At 32.8% G+C, this 15,125-nt stretch overlaps 2 protein-coding genes across 2 annotated transcripts in view; one reads left to right on the top strand and one right to left on the bottom strand.

Moving 5' to 3' along the window:
* Nucleotides 1–838: 838 nt before the first annotated feature.
* Nucleotides 839–11,026, bottom strand: LOC306881798 (transmembrane 6 superfamily member 2-like). The gene is made up of 10 exons (XM_079436078.1): nucleotides 10,735–11,026; nucleotides 8,899–9,002; nucleotides 7,715–7,812; nucleotides 6,214–6,317; nucleotides 5,003–5,085; nucleotides 4,724–4,848; nucleotides 3,790–3,891; nucleotides 3,609–3,701; nucleotides 3,325–3,444; nucleotides 839–1,567 (listed from the first exon to the last, which is right to left on the bottom strand). Exons 1-10 carry the CDS (start codon nucleotides 10,824–10,826, stop codon nucleotides 1,358–1,360), a joined length of 1,131 nt encoding a protein of 376 aa, XP_079292204.1. The 5' UTR covers nucleotides 10,827–11,026; the 3' UTR covers nucleotides 839–1,357.
* Nucleotides 11,027–12,068: 1,042 nt separating this feature from the next.
* LOC306881810 (protein strawberry notch homolog 2-like) overlaps nucleotides 12,069–15,125 on the top strand; it is a 41,486-nt gene continuing 38,429 nt past the window's right edge. Inside the window, exons 1-3 of the mRNA XM_079436095.1 lie at nucleotides 12,069–12,091; nucleotides 13,102–13,278; nucleotides 14,601–14,680. Of these exons, the coding sequence (XP_079292221.1) occupies nucleotides 13,159–13,278; nucleotides 14,601–14,680 (200 nt within the window). The 5' untranslated portion in view covers nucleotides 12,069–12,091; nucleotides 13,102–13,158. The remainder of the gene's footprint in view (nucleotides 12,092–13,101; nucleotides 13,279–14,600; nucleotides 14,681–15,125) is intronic.

Raw genomic sequence — 15,125 nt, forward strand, 5'->3', positions numbered from 1 at the left:
ATGTTCAGGTCATATTTGGATATATGACAAAAGAACATAATTTGTAGCTTTATACTTCATATAAAAAAGACTGTTTTTATGACTATTTCAATCCCATATCTCATCCCGGAGGAATTTTTATTTGTGAGATTCACCCAATCAGGAACGTATATACTCTTAAAAATAAAGGTGCTTCAAAAGGTTCTTCACAGCGATGCCATAGAGGAACCATTTTTGGTTCCACAAAGAATCATTCAGTCAAAGGTTCTTTAAATAAGCATCTCTTTCTTACCTTTCTATAATCTGAAGAACCTTGAAAAACTTTTTGTGAACCAGAAAGAGTCTTCAGATGTTAAAGGTTCTTTATGAAACCATTTAGACAAAAAAGGTTCTTTTATGGCATCGTGAAGCACCTTTATTGTTAAGAGTCTACTAATTTAAAAACAATTCAAGTGAATTAAATATAGTCTTCGCAGCAAAATACTACAAAACACACAGACGGTCAGACGATCAGGACACACCCTGAGCTTCAACGGCCTTCAAACGTCTCTGAGAGTGATGTAAACTAGTCCAGAGTCCATATTTATTCAGATTTCACCAAATGGCCAGAGATAAACCTGGCTGAGATCAGTAGTTTGAACTGTTTCACACACTTTACACATGAGCAAAGCTACAAAACACCAATAAACCAACAATTTTTTGTCATGGTCAATAATAATATGTCAAATCCATTCTGTTTTGCCCTTTTTTTGGGTTCACAAACAGTACCATGCTTATGATAAAATCAATCAAATCAAGCATCTGTCTAATATTATTTGAATCATACTGATACTGACAATAAAAAAAATGCATGACTGTTATGGTTGAAATATTTTATAACCTAGTATAGAAAAATAATTAACTGCTTGAACTGGAAAAAAACTGGCCCAAATACTTGTATCTGCTTATAATAACAGGGAATGCTCTCAGAACGTTCTGAAAAGGTTCTCTCAATGTTATAGACAAACGTTCTTCCAGTAATGTTAATAAAATGTTCAACATTTTCTGGTCTTTAACAATGTTATCAAAATGTTTATACATTGTTAATGGAACTTTGTAGTGTTTAACGTTTTTTTAAATGTTACTTGTTTTAGAATGTTCATAGAACATTCAAAAGTAACATTTCCTTAATGTTGCAAAGTGATACAATGGAATGTTCCATTAACATAACATTTTTAACTGGACGTTTTGAACGTTTGAACTCAAAACCACTAATATTGGCAGATACAGATATAGCCACTGATATATTGATGCTTTTACAAATAATCTCTCTTTTGAAACGCTTCACCGTCCTGTAAAGAGGACGCATGCATGTTCTTGCATGTGAATGCTGATGGTTTTAATTCTTCTTCTCGCCGTTGCTGGCCTGTTCCTGAGGAACGCTCTTCATGAAGAAGGTCTGGTCCATGTAGCAGCGGACGGCGAGGAGGACGGGCACGGCCGCGTACAGCAGGTTCAGCGTGACCACCTGCCTCCACTCGTCTTTGGGGATCCTGTAGGTGAACGGTGTGCGCGAGTGAACAGACGAGCCCAGGTGAGTCCACTGCATCTGTGCAAACATCACATACACACACAGATGAGATATCAGTGCTCATATAGGCTAATATTAGGAGGTTTTGGGGCAAAAAAGAGATTACCATACCAGTTAAAAGTGTTATATAGTAAAAAATATCGTAAAAAATATTATATAGTGGTATAGTAAAGTGTAATAAAGTGTTATATAGTGATATTATGTTTTGATTCTAAATTTTAATTCTAAAAGAGTTTTATTCAAACAAAACAGTATCGATTTATATTGGACTGCCTTATCAGTTATTGACCATAACAAAAATAGTTATCGATTGCTGTGTCTGCAAAAACATTAAACTTCATTTAATATATTTTCTTTGATTCATGGCATTTTCTCCTGAACCAATTTTCAACCTAAAATTTGTAACAAAAAAGTACAAAAAGAACATCAAAATTACAATGAATCTCTATCTAATAATTATACAATTACATACAACTATGCAATTAAGAATAATTCAAAACTAAAGTCCCACGTAAAGTTTCTCTCAGTGTTATTTTAGTATTATTTACATTCTATTATAGCATTTATTAATATTTTGAATATTCTTTTATTTTAGTATTCATTTTATCTTCAGTCATCTGCAGAAATCACAGATCAATACATTAACCAGACTGAATAATAAACCAATATAATTTTGAAATTATCTAAACATTTTCCATTTTCAAATATTTTTGTGAATCTGACATTTTTAAATATTTTTAAAAATATATATATTTAAACATTCTAATATTGTTATAATTAATTTCATAAATATAATGGTATTAATATAATTAATATAATAAAAAATACATATATGTTAATATTAAATACTGGGTAATATTTTGTGTAATATTTTATATAACTATAGTGTAAAAAAAAATATTTTTTTAAATGGTAATTTTGTTATGTGCTATAAAGCCACCCAGCTTCATATCAAGCCGATGGAAAGCTGCTTTGACACAATTTGCATTGTTAAAAGCGCTATACAAATAATATTGACTTGACTAAAAAGTAAAATCTTAAATTGAATTCGATATCTGATTGGAAGCTGATGAAGGTGCCTTAAAACTGAAGTAATATGCTCATTCAACGGTGTTCGTGTAATGATCCGAGCTGCTGAATTCTGAACCATCTGAAGTTTATGAATAAGTTTCTGTGAAACACCACTGAGCAGAGAATTACAGTAGTCAATTCAAGAGGTAACTAATGCATGCATGAGGACAGCAGTACCATTAACAGAAAGAGATGGTCGAAGACGATTAATATTTAGCAGATAGCAATATGCGGACCGTGTAATATTATCGATATTAAGTGTAAAACTTCCACAATTACGCAGTTTTGATTTAGTACCTATTAATAAAATTTCAGCCTTCGCACTATTAACTTTGAGAAAATTGCTTGTAAACCATTATTTAATTTCAGAAAGACAAAGCAAAAGGGAGGAAGACGGCAATACTGAATTAGGCTTCGAAGACATAGAGCTGGGTTTCATCTGCGAAGCATTAAATTTACGGAAAATCTGTCCTAGAGGCAGTAAATAAACAATGAACAGAAGAGGGCCCAAGACTGAGCCTTGAGGCACACCACTGGTTATCTGAGATATCCGCAATTAAATTTTTTTATTTGAACGAACTGAGTCCGTTCATTTATTTCAGTTAGATGCCAATGAAATGCAATTTTTCTGATTTATTTTAATTAACGAAAATTATTTGTAATAGTTGAGTTGGCAATAGTTTTAGTGGTTGCTGTACATGTACCTGAGCTACAGCTCCTGCAAGAACCAGAGTCCAGTCCAACATCCATGTGCATCCAGGGGCCTGAAGCCCATAAACACACGCCGTCAGGAGCGGCAAAACATAGAAGAAGAACACCAGCATCTACAAGACACGAGATCCATCAGTCCATCATGTTTCCATCTCAGTGATATCTCTACTGTATGTCACTGGCTGCCAATCTTCATTCTTTCAGTACTGCAGCATATAGTGTATCTCAAAGCATAAAAATAGCATGTTAAATGTACTCAAGTGTGCATCAGACTCACCGTGACTTTTGGAAAGCCAACGTTGTCTTTCATGTAAGGCTCGTACTGGAAGATGTAGGTAAAACAAAAATCCAGAGAACATTCAAGAACAACCTGTTGAAGAAAAAAGAGAGCAGGAAAAGAGTGAGTGCGAATAAATGGCTGGATAAGCAGACACATGGATGGATGTGTAGACACTTACAAAGCCTCTGAACGCAGTGAAGATGATGCTTCCTATGAGGCCCAGCGTGAGCAGCAGGTCTGTGGGACGAGACAGCAGCGTTTTCTTCTGCTCCTCCTCCACCTACAGACCACATCAAACCCATCTGTCAACTCAACTAGTACTTCCAAACTAGCAGTGCTGGCGAGTAACTAGTTACATGTAACAGAATTGCGTAATTGAATTACAAGATATATGTAACTTGTATTGTCCCCAATTGTAAGTCGCTTTGGATAAAAGCATCTGCCAAATGACTAAATGTAACTGTAATCTGTTACAGTTACTGAGAAAAAATGTGTAAGCAAATTACAGTTACTTATGAAAATGTTAATGATTACTAATTTTTTCAAGCACAAACAAATTTCTTTTTTAAACTAATTTTTCTTTTAGAAATTGCATTAAATTATAATCTTAATTCAAGTGATGAAGGATTTCAAAAGTGACGAGTAATAGGTTAACCCTGCCTGCCCTTATGAAAATTGTAGTAAAAGTATAGTAACCATGGTTTTTTGGTTTTATTTGTGGTAAAACCATGGTTAATTTTCGTAAGGGTTTACTTGTTTGAAAATGATTCGCAGTTGAAAGCTAGAAATTTAGGGACGTAATCAAATGTAATCAGTTCTATTACTTTAATAAAGAAATTGAAATAGTACTATTATTACATTTTTAATAGGGTAACTTGTAATCTGTAACCTGTTACATTTCCAAAGTAACCTTCCCAACACTGATCATTAGTAGAGACCTACGAGGCAGTGTGTTCACTTCAAGGCACATAAATGGCTGAAACGTATGGCTGGCTTTATAAATGAATGTTTACAAGCCAAAAACACGTAATTGAAGATAAATATCTGTTTTAGTGTTTATTCTCAGTTCTGATCAGTGGATCTTATAGGATTGAATCAGTACTGTGCTTCACCTTGTCAGCAGGAATGATTGACAGCTCTCTCGGCCTGTTGAAGAGCTTTGTCGCCGCCCATATGGGTAAAACCAGAGAAGGGGCGTTTCTCCAGAAAGCAGGGAGGAGGTTTTTTCCATATTTACCTGAAACACAGAAACAAAGGCGTTGATATACAGCTGAGTTTGACCTCAGAGATTACAGATGCGTCCACATTTGTTATTAAGCGTCACACACTTTTAGCAGAAACATGTTGCAATTTGGTTTGTGATTTTAGTTTGGAAAAGTTGAGTTTCTTACCTACTGCAATGCCTGTGATTAAGACGATCTGACTGGCGATCATTGATCCGGCCCATACGAGAGCCAAACTGCGAAACGGCTTTCTGCATAAAGAGAAACCAACAACACAACATCTCAAACACTATCGCTTTTAACATAAATGTGCATATTTACATGCATTACTGAGCAACAGGTCATCTGTAAAAATCACAGACCAATATAATGACCAGGTCGAATAATCAGCCAATATTACATTTGTTTGAGATTTGATTATTTACTGTTTTAAATCTATTATTTTAAATATTGTGTAAAATAAGTGATAAATATTTAATAAAAACTAGTTTTCTATATATACATAGAGAGAGAGACAGGAAAACAACTAATATTTGCAAATTGGTCATTTTAAATATAGTATAATATTTGATCATTTAAGTGATCAAATATATAATCTGTGTATAATATTTGTGTATAATATTTTATACTTATTTAAGTATTGTGTAACATAAGTAAGTGTTAAATATTTGAAAATATAGTGTCATATAATCCTTCAGAAATTATTTTTTATCAATGTTGGAAACAGTAAAACAAAAAAAATTGGAACCTGTGATACTTTTTTTCAGGATTCTTTGATGAATAAAAAGTTCGGTTACACTTTATTTTAAGGTGTCCTTGTTGCAGTGTAATTATACATTTAAGTACTGAGTAATATTAATTAACTACATGTACTTACTATATGGTTAAGGTTAAGATTAGGGGTTGGTTATGGTTACTTGCATGTAATTATGCATAATTAATTGTTATTATAACAGTAAGAACATGTAACGTGTAACAAAGACACCTTAAAATAAAGTGTTACCAAACGTTCAAAAGGACAGCAAAAGAACAGTGTATATTGTTTGAAAAGATTTCTATTTTGAATAAATGCAATTCTTTTTAACTTATTATTCATCAAACAATCCTGAAAAAATATCACAGGTTCCAAAACTGTTTCCAACATTGATAATAAATATGATTTCTGAAGGATCATGTGTCACTGAAGACTGACGTAATGATGCTGGAAATTCAACTGGTATAATATTTCTGTTTTTGTCTATATTTTTGATCAAATAAATGAGCAGATGAGAAACATTGAAAATCTTACTGATCCCAAACTTTTGAATGGCTTTTGAAAATTTTGACAATCATTGTTGTGTTGCTGTGTGTTTATGTAGTTATAATGAGAATGGTTTTACCCTGCAGTCATGTGGTGGACCATGATGAGGAGCAGACCGTAGTGAAGGACTCCGTCCCAGTAGCTCATCATGATGCCATGGGCTGTGTTCAGGTACGGCTCCCCCTTCAACACAGAGCATCACTTCAGTGTGTGTGTGTGTGTGTGTGTGTGTGTGCGTGTGTGTGTGTGTGTGTGTGCGTGTGTGTGTGTGCGTGTGTGTGTGCGTGTGTGTGTGTGTGTGTGTGTGTGTGTGTGTGGCCTTCATTAGAGCTGAAACTGTCTGTTTAATTCTCAGCCCATTTTCACATGAATGACATTTGACATTTATTTCTAATCCTGATTTCAAGGTCAGAATTATGGCCAGGCAAACATGAGCCTGATGTTTTCTGCATCTGAGTGTTTCACTGCATCCAAACAGCCACAGAAAATCACAGATCTAGTGAAAAAAGCTTATTTGTAAAGTATAAAGTGCATTAAAGGAAGTATTTGAATATATTTTCCCACTCCTTTGCAGATTTTTAAGTTAAATGGTATATTTTGAATACTTCTTTCTGTCATTAAAACTTGGAACTTTTGACATTTGACTGCTTTTGTTATTTTGCCAAGTGCAATAAAGCTGATAAGAGAAACTAAGAATTACAAAATAACAAAATAAGAATTAAGATTTTTCTAATTATATCTATATATTTAAAAAATATTAATTCTTATTTTGTGGAAAAAAAATGTACATGATGGACATTTTCTACTGATATTTTTAAACTCAGCATCATCGGATTAATATTAGTCATATTAGTCCTGTTTCTCCGTGTAATTACAATGTTTCATGTTGTCTGGCTCCATTTTTAAGAATGTGAAGTAAAATAGGGCATTTTGGGAAATGTTAGAGACGATGAATGTTATTATGACAACATGTAAATGTGTAATTTGAATGAATTGAAATGGAAAAATCAATTGCATTATTATTTACAGCAGTTATTCCATTTTTTTGTTACCAATTCCATCTTAAACTGCAATTCTGCGTCATGATTTACACTGCAAAACTGATTTTCTTGCTTAGTATTTTTGTCTTGTTTTCCAGTAAGAATATCTAAACTTTCTTAAATCAAGATACAGTAGCTATTTAGATCCAGTAAACTATACAGTAATTATTTTTATTATTCTATTTATAATAAAAAAAAATCTTACTGCACTTGCAGATATTTTTTCTTGTTTTAAGCATAAACTCACTTATTATATTATTATATTTATGATGATGATGACGATAATAATAATAATAATAACTATACATTTTTTTTTTTTTGCTACATTTTTCAGGAAACATCTTGTCATTTTACCTTTTAAGTAAATGTATCTTGAAGTAAAATTAAATATATCTTGTGCAGATGTTTGCAATGGAAAACAAGACAAAAATACTGAAGAAGAAAATAATTTTCTGCAGTTCAGGAATTGAACAGGCATTCACTTCAGTGTGTGTGTGTGTGTGTGTGTGTGTGTGTGTGTGTGTGTGAGAGAGATCTAACCTTGCTTATATAAAAGTCCATAAAGCCCTTGATAAATCCATGGTGCTGCAGAGCATTGGTGACGCTGACAACAGAGGTGAAGGAAAACACGGCAAACACTGAAACACACACAGATTGGAAACATCAGCACATCTCTCATTCCTCTCTCGTTCATCTCTCTCTCTCTCTCTCTCACCATCAAACCCAAACAGCCCCTCTCTCCTCTCCATCTCTTAGTCTCTGTCTGGCTTTCCCTTTCTTTTCCTCGCCAGCTATTGATTTCTCTCCCAAACAGCGAGTTAATGATGGCTCGCGGTTGTCCAGGTGAAGGTGGATTTCGATCATGCGGCCCTCAGACCAGAGTTTCCTCATTCCCAAGTGGAAAAGTCGCCTCGCTTTTGGATTCAAGCATGAATTAGCGCTGGCAACCGGACAGATAGAGGCTGGAGAAACTTTAGAGGAGCTGAGATCACACATGGATTGATCACAGCGGGCTGATTTAGTGGCTGTCCACCGACTCAAGAGCCGTCAATAACAGCGACGCGGCCAACATGAAAATGTATTGCTCTGAGGATCCAAAAGCTCTCAGAATTCAAGTTCAAACTTTGTCTCCAAATTGTCTCCTAAAAAGCTTGAGTAATAGTTGAATGGCAGACTTTGGTATCTTGACAAATCTGAGCATGTTTTGAGATGCTGATGAGATCTTTTCCTCAAGAAATGCATGAGCAGAATTGAGCTATACATGTCAAAAAATGTCAGTTTGCTATACATTTAATCTAGTTGCTGCACTGTAAAATATTTTTTTCTAAATTGCAAATAAAAGATGATTGAAGTTCACAAGAAAAGTCTTTCTACGTCAAAATGTCACGTTTAATTCAATGTCTTATGTGCAGTTTCTTTCTAACTTGTAATTATTTGTGAATTTCTGAGTGAAAATTGTTTGTTGGAAAAAAAAATTAAGTTTTCACTCAGTAAATTTCACAAACAATTACAAAGAAATTACCATTTTTAAGCAGAAACACTGAAAAACCTTTCTTTTATTTACAAATTTAAAAAATAATTTTTACAGCATTTTCCCAGGTGTGTCTGGAGAATATAATTAAGATATTAAAGAGATCTCATTTGTGATTTTTCTTTCATATCGGGTAGTTTAGTGTATTTTTGTATTGTTGCATTGCGTCTTCATCTGTCAATATTAGTCTTACCGTAGAAGAGAGGGTCGGTGGATTTTTTACTCTTGACGCTGAGGTTTGCCAGGAGGAATATCGTTGTAAGGACCGCAATGCCTGTTGCCAGTATAACCTGTGGACTGAACGAGAAAACACGTCATTTGAAACATCAGTTTGAGTATATGCCATTTCATTCATAGTGCAGAGTAAGGCTGTAGTCCAAGCATGGAAATGAGATTATCAGAGGCTCATTGCATGATCAATAACAGACTGAATCTCACAAAAACTTATCCAAATCATACTTCACCTGCAAAACAACTGGGAAAAGTCATTAATGAATGAATGAATGAGTTATAACTTGCATAAAGAAAAGAAAGTCTATATTTAATTCTCATTAATGTAAAATTTAATTTACATTAAATTCTTATGACTCTAATGCAGTCGATTTTACTGCATTATATTAAAAATGCTGCAATACATTTTTTTTAATTAAAACCAGTATAAACTATTTAACATAATATGAAAATATTTAATACATATGTATTTAATATATAAATATAATATATTTGCATGCTTTGAAAATAATTTACAATTTAAATAATACACCTTTTTTTGCATTAATGAAAAATAAAGCTATAGTTCTGCTGTGTAAATGAGATTATCAGGGCCTTGTTTTTATCTTACATAATCAATTATAAACTAAACCTCATGAAAACGTATCCGGGTCATATTTCATGCCCAAAACAAGTGAAAAATTAGACGTTATCATTTTCATAAAGAAAATAAAGCCAATTTTAGGACCATATTTAATTCTCATTATTGTCAAAGTTGATTTTTGACTGTAAAATAGTCATATGTAATAATAATTTTATAATTACACAAAAAATGTTGCAATACATTTTTTTATTAAGATAAGCATTAATTAAAAATACAACATATTTAATATAATACATCTAAAAGTATTTAATAACTATAATATATTTAATATTTAAATATCAATTATTTGCATGATGTGTAAATAATTTTCAATTGAAATATATCTTTTTCTGCATTAATTAAGAATAAGGCTGTAGAGGCACATTTCTTAAAAAAGTTATCATTTGCATAATAAAAATTAAGTCAATTTAAGAACAATATGTAATTCTCATTATTGTCAGTTCATTTTCATTTAATTCTTATGACTATAATACAATCAGTTTTACTGAATTACAGTAAAAAAATGCTGCAATACATTTTTTTAAATTCAAATCAGCATAAAAAAAATAGTAAAAACATGATGTATATATGAAGAGTTAATTTGCAAAATTCTTAATTTTGAACAATTCTCAGAAATCATGTTTTTTCATTGTGCATTACAATTAATCTCAATCAAACTGCAGTTTGACTAGGTTAAAAAACTGCTAACTAACACAATAAAAACATGATAACAAAATAAAAAACATGATTTTTGAAAATTAAAAAAACAGCGGTATCTGTTTTTGCAAATAAACTTTTCATATGTTTAAATAAATAGAATATATTTGCTATTTAAATATAAAATATTTACATAATATGTTAATATATACCAATAAACAATAATATTAATATTATATATATCTTGACAGCTTTCATGAGATTCAGCAGTGAAATCTATGAAGCAATGTGAGCTCATTGATCAGATCACATCAGGATGACTTGATGAAATAAAGTAGAGGATGGTTGCCCTCTCTTGGACAAATCAGGTCATTAAAACCTCATAAAAACATTTGAAAAGTCACACTTCTAAACATAAAACGGCCGTGTAAAATGAAATCTATTTTGCATTGTTTAATGTCAATGAAATGCTCTTTAACATGCATGATTGTAAAATAATGGCATAAGAGGTGAACTTACTCTTGTAAGAAGGACACATGGTTGATTGTGTAGAGAATAAAAGGTGCTGTCAGAGACAGAATAAAAACACTGATCTCTGGAGGAAAATCCATTTGAGAAATCAGGAATAATCCACGAATATGAAATCAGCTGAGCGCTATTTAACTACTCTAGCAAAAATACACAAGCAACATATATAAAAAACAATAAATAGCTATTAAATAAATATCTAGGAAGTGTAATAACGCATCCTGTGCCTTGATTTCCCTGATGTTGAAGTGTGCAGTTGCTCTGTGTTGCTGTGTGTCGTGGCGTTCACTCAGAACTGATGATGATGATGGAATCAACATGAAATCAGGGCAAACCTTTCAAAGTCCATGGACTCTGAACTATTACCGCCCATTAGTTTAAAGAAAGAGTCCCATCAATAAACCTCCACATGCTGGCGCAGTGATCAAACACACTTTACAGACATTTATCATGCTAAGAACAGTTTACAAAATATCATATTTACTAGTTTTTGGTTACAGCAATATGATAAATTGGTCTTAGCCACCACTGTCATCAAATAAAAAAATAAACAAACAAATTAAAATAAATAAATAGATATTACAAATAAATCAAATTTATTTTTAATTAATTAATTAAATAAAATTAATTATGATTTTACAGTCCACTTGTCCACAAATATCAAGTATTATATTATTGAAATAATTATTGTAATTTTATTATTATTATTTTAATTATACAAAATGTAAATGCGATATATGTACATTTTAATACATGCCGTGTGTGTATGCCTATATATAATATATGTGTGTGTGTGTGTATGTGTGTGTGTGTGTGTGTGTGTGTGTGAGTGTGTGTGTGTGTGTGTGTGTGTGTGTGTGTGTGTGTGTGTGTGTGTGTGTGTGTGTGTGTGTGTGTGTGTGTGTGAGTGTGTGTGTGTGTGTGTGTGTGTGTGTTTTCCCCCGTGATATTAATAAAATTTAAAGTTTTTAGAGCCTACTTGTTTAGACTGCAAAATGTCTTTACAATAAAGGCATAAAATACACTAATAATATATATATTCATATATATATTGTTTTTTTTAACCTAGTCAAAATAACCCAACTGCAGTTTGATTGAGATTAAAACATGATTTCTGAGAATTGTTAAAAACGGAGTTATCTGTTTTTGCAAATGAACTCTTCATATAGTCCTGTCTATATTTATTTATTTATTACACATCTATATTTCTAAACAGGGGGGAATAGTAAACCGAATGAGTTATTATTTTCTTTTTTATTCACCAACAAGCGTCCCGTTTTCTCTCCGCGATGACGTCAGCGGAAGCGTCCTCCGTCTTTGAGATCAAGATGGCGACGTCGACCAGGAAGTAGGTAAACAACCGTACAGGGGTAGAAAAATATGGATTAACCCCTTCAATCCGCGTTTACCGGTCAAGAAAAACCCAGATTGAGTGGTCGTTAGTGCTCGTGGAGGGGTTTCGAGGACAGGGGGGTTTAATTAACGCGCGGTGAGTGAGTTTTCTGTCAGGTTAGCATGTTAGCACGAATCAAACAATAGCGCTCTATTGAGTCAGTCAGAAAAACACGCAGACAGTTGATAAATTCGTTAATAAATCAATTATGTTAATCTATAATAATCAATATGAGCTGGTAATCATATCAAAGGGATGTGTTTGAGGGGTTAGGGCTGTTTGGTTGATGGTTTTCAGGTTGACAAACGCTCAGTCAGATTATTTTAATCATACTCTGATTTATAGTTAAACGTTTTTAGTTTGATATGATCTATTTATTAAGATTGAATTAGTGACAGTTTGTATTATAGAGTTCAGAATAAAATTGACACACACACTTACAGTGTAATTTCTCTCAAACTGTCACATAGATAAGGCCTGTATCATATATTTAATATAGTCTATATTAACCCATTAGTTCTGTTTGTCTGTAATATGCCTGTCTCGCATTCTATTTGTCTGAAATAAACTGCTTTATTTCGTATATATAATATATAAAAGCCACAAAGAGGGCCGTTTTTTCATTCAGATCATCTGGTAAGATAACAATGTATTAATGGAAACTTATGCATTTAATAAATAAAAATGCAGAATAGAACAAAACATTTCAATACATATGCATGCATTTATCTTTATCTGTTCACTTTATCTTGCTAGTTATCACAGTCATTCAGTAATAGGTCAAATAAACCTGGAAGGTTCAGGTAATTAGTTGTGGCTGCTTATAGAAATCATATGATCATACATTCTGCTTTATCATCAGTACAAGAAAACTTTCCAGCAGGACTCATGAGTCTGAATTATAAACACTGTAACCAATAGATTATTTGTGATGATTATCATGCTGACTTCTCTCTCTCTCTCAGAGATGGCTGGAGAATGACAGGGCTTTGACACATGACCGTGTTTCTGCTCGGAGCCTGATGCCCACTCTTGCCACGTCTGTTGTCATGGACACGGAGGACTATCTGCACCCTGAGGGCCCTCAGCTGGGGAGCCCAAAGTTCAGCGCTCCCAGTCCTCCTCTCACAAGTTCCATGGAGGTACATACTGCACCTTAAAATGCATTAAGACACACTTTAATGTAAATGTTAAGGTTACCTCAATACAAAGAGTCTCAGGCTAAATGTCTGTATATTTGAACTTCAATCCTGAACCTGAGACTCAAATGTTAAGACCAAACCAGATTGCTCTGTTTCTCTTGAGTGAGTAGAACATATGGGGAAAAAAAAGAAAGAATTTGGCCTTTTTTTTAATGTATAATGATACGATGTTTTCCCCCCCGTGTGATTTAACTACAATAATGTTTAATGATAATTGTACTTTTAAAAGAAAATTGTTAAATAATGTGATTTTTGTTGTTTTTAAAGTAATGTGATTTTGGGGAAAACAATTGCTTGTTTTTATATATTTTGTTTAATTTTGCTGTTAAGTTTAATTTCTTGTGAAATATCATTTTTTAGACAGTTTTTGTAATCCACCTAGGAATCACAAATGCTCAGTACAAAATTAGTTGAAATTAAAGTGAAAATAAATAATATATAAATATAGAGAGAGAGAGAGAGATTCTGAATATATTTCATGAATTACAAACTTGAACCCAAATTTTGTGGAAAATTTATCATGAAAATATCACAATGCAAAAAATCTTAATGGTCCTAAATATAGATGTTTCCGTTTTTATATATTTTTTATATAATTTCCAATTAACTTTAATTGTAAAATCAGTGTAAAATTAGTAAAACATGAAATAAATTAATACATTTTTTTATGAGCCTAAATTTTGCAGAATAATTCATGGAAAAAATCTTAATGGTCCTAAAAACAGGCTTTTCTGTTAGTATATGTTTTATATAATTTTCCAATTAAATTACAAACTGGAACCCAATGCAAACTTGAAACTAGACATGAGTCATTTCTGAATTCAGGTCAGGCTCAGATTTGATAGCAGATTGAACTCGTGTGTGTGTGTGTGTGTGTGTGTGTGTTCTAGTGTTATACTCTTGATAACAGATTTTCTTAATCTGATTAAATCTGCAGTTTTGAACTGTCTTCTTCATCATTATTGCTCTAGTTGGTCTTGAACCTTGTCCAGAATGGGACAGATCTGAAGTGCTTTGGTAGCCAATGGTAATCATCTCTCTAGAAACAGTAGTCTCACGTCACCTGGTTTATGGTGGTTTAACTGTTGGCCTTCACTCTGTACATGCGCGGTTTGTGTCGGGTCTTACCGTGTCAAGATGAGTCACTAGATCATCAGCACTGCCAGTAAATATTTGGGTTGATGGGTAATATCTCTGCTAAACAGTGGTTCCAAAGGGCCACTTCCTGTGTCAAATGTGCTGTTTGTTTCCTGTTTCCCCAGAGTCAGCTGTATCCGTCAAACTCATGGACGTACCCACAGCAAACTCAATATAACCAGCACTATCCTATGCAAGCTGGGAGGTGAGTCGCACTGTGTCTTTTCCTCTCCACGAGCAAAAACAAAAAGCATGCATTTGACATATAATGAATTGTTCATTATATACAGCAGTAATAATGTATTGACAGTAAATAGTCAACACAGTGTTTTTATTCCTCGCGGACTGCATGCAAAACGAACATCCTGACGTTTTCACTGGCAAATCCAGTTATGATGATTTGATTAAACATTACAAGATACAAAATATTTAAATTCAAAGCTATACATTGATTAATTGTTCACAATAATATGCATTAAGAAAATAGATGAATTTAGGTGAATTTTTATATTCTCTAATGTCTTTACTGCAATTCAGTTATGATATATAGTGGTGCTTGCTGATGTTTTGAATATGTGACATAGATGCACTTTATCATGAGTTAGTTGATTATACTTATCCATTATGTATTTAAAAATACAAAGCTGATG

Source organism: Barbus barbus (genome assembly GCF_936440315.1).
Source record: "Barbus barbus genome assembly, chromosome: 15".
Taxonomy (NCBI): domain Eukaryota; kingdom Metazoa; phylum Chordata; class Actinopteri; order Cypriniformes; family Cyprinidae; genus Barbus; species Barbus barbus.

Excerpts from the sequence above, each read along its gene's own strand:
- LOC306881798 (XM_079436078.1), bottom strand. The coding sequence starts at position 10,826 with ATGGATTTTCCTCCAGAGATCAGTGTTTTTATTCTGTCTCTGACAGCA. Across the intron at positions 5,086-6,213 it reads GTCCACCACATGACTGCAGG|AAAGCCGTTTCGCAGTTTGG; the intron begins GTAAAACCATTC and ends CTCTTTATGCAG. Across the intron at positions 4,849-5,002 it reads AATCACAGGCATTGCAGTAG|GTAAATATGGAAAAAACCTC; the intron begins GTAAGAAACTCA and ends TCTGTGTTTCAG.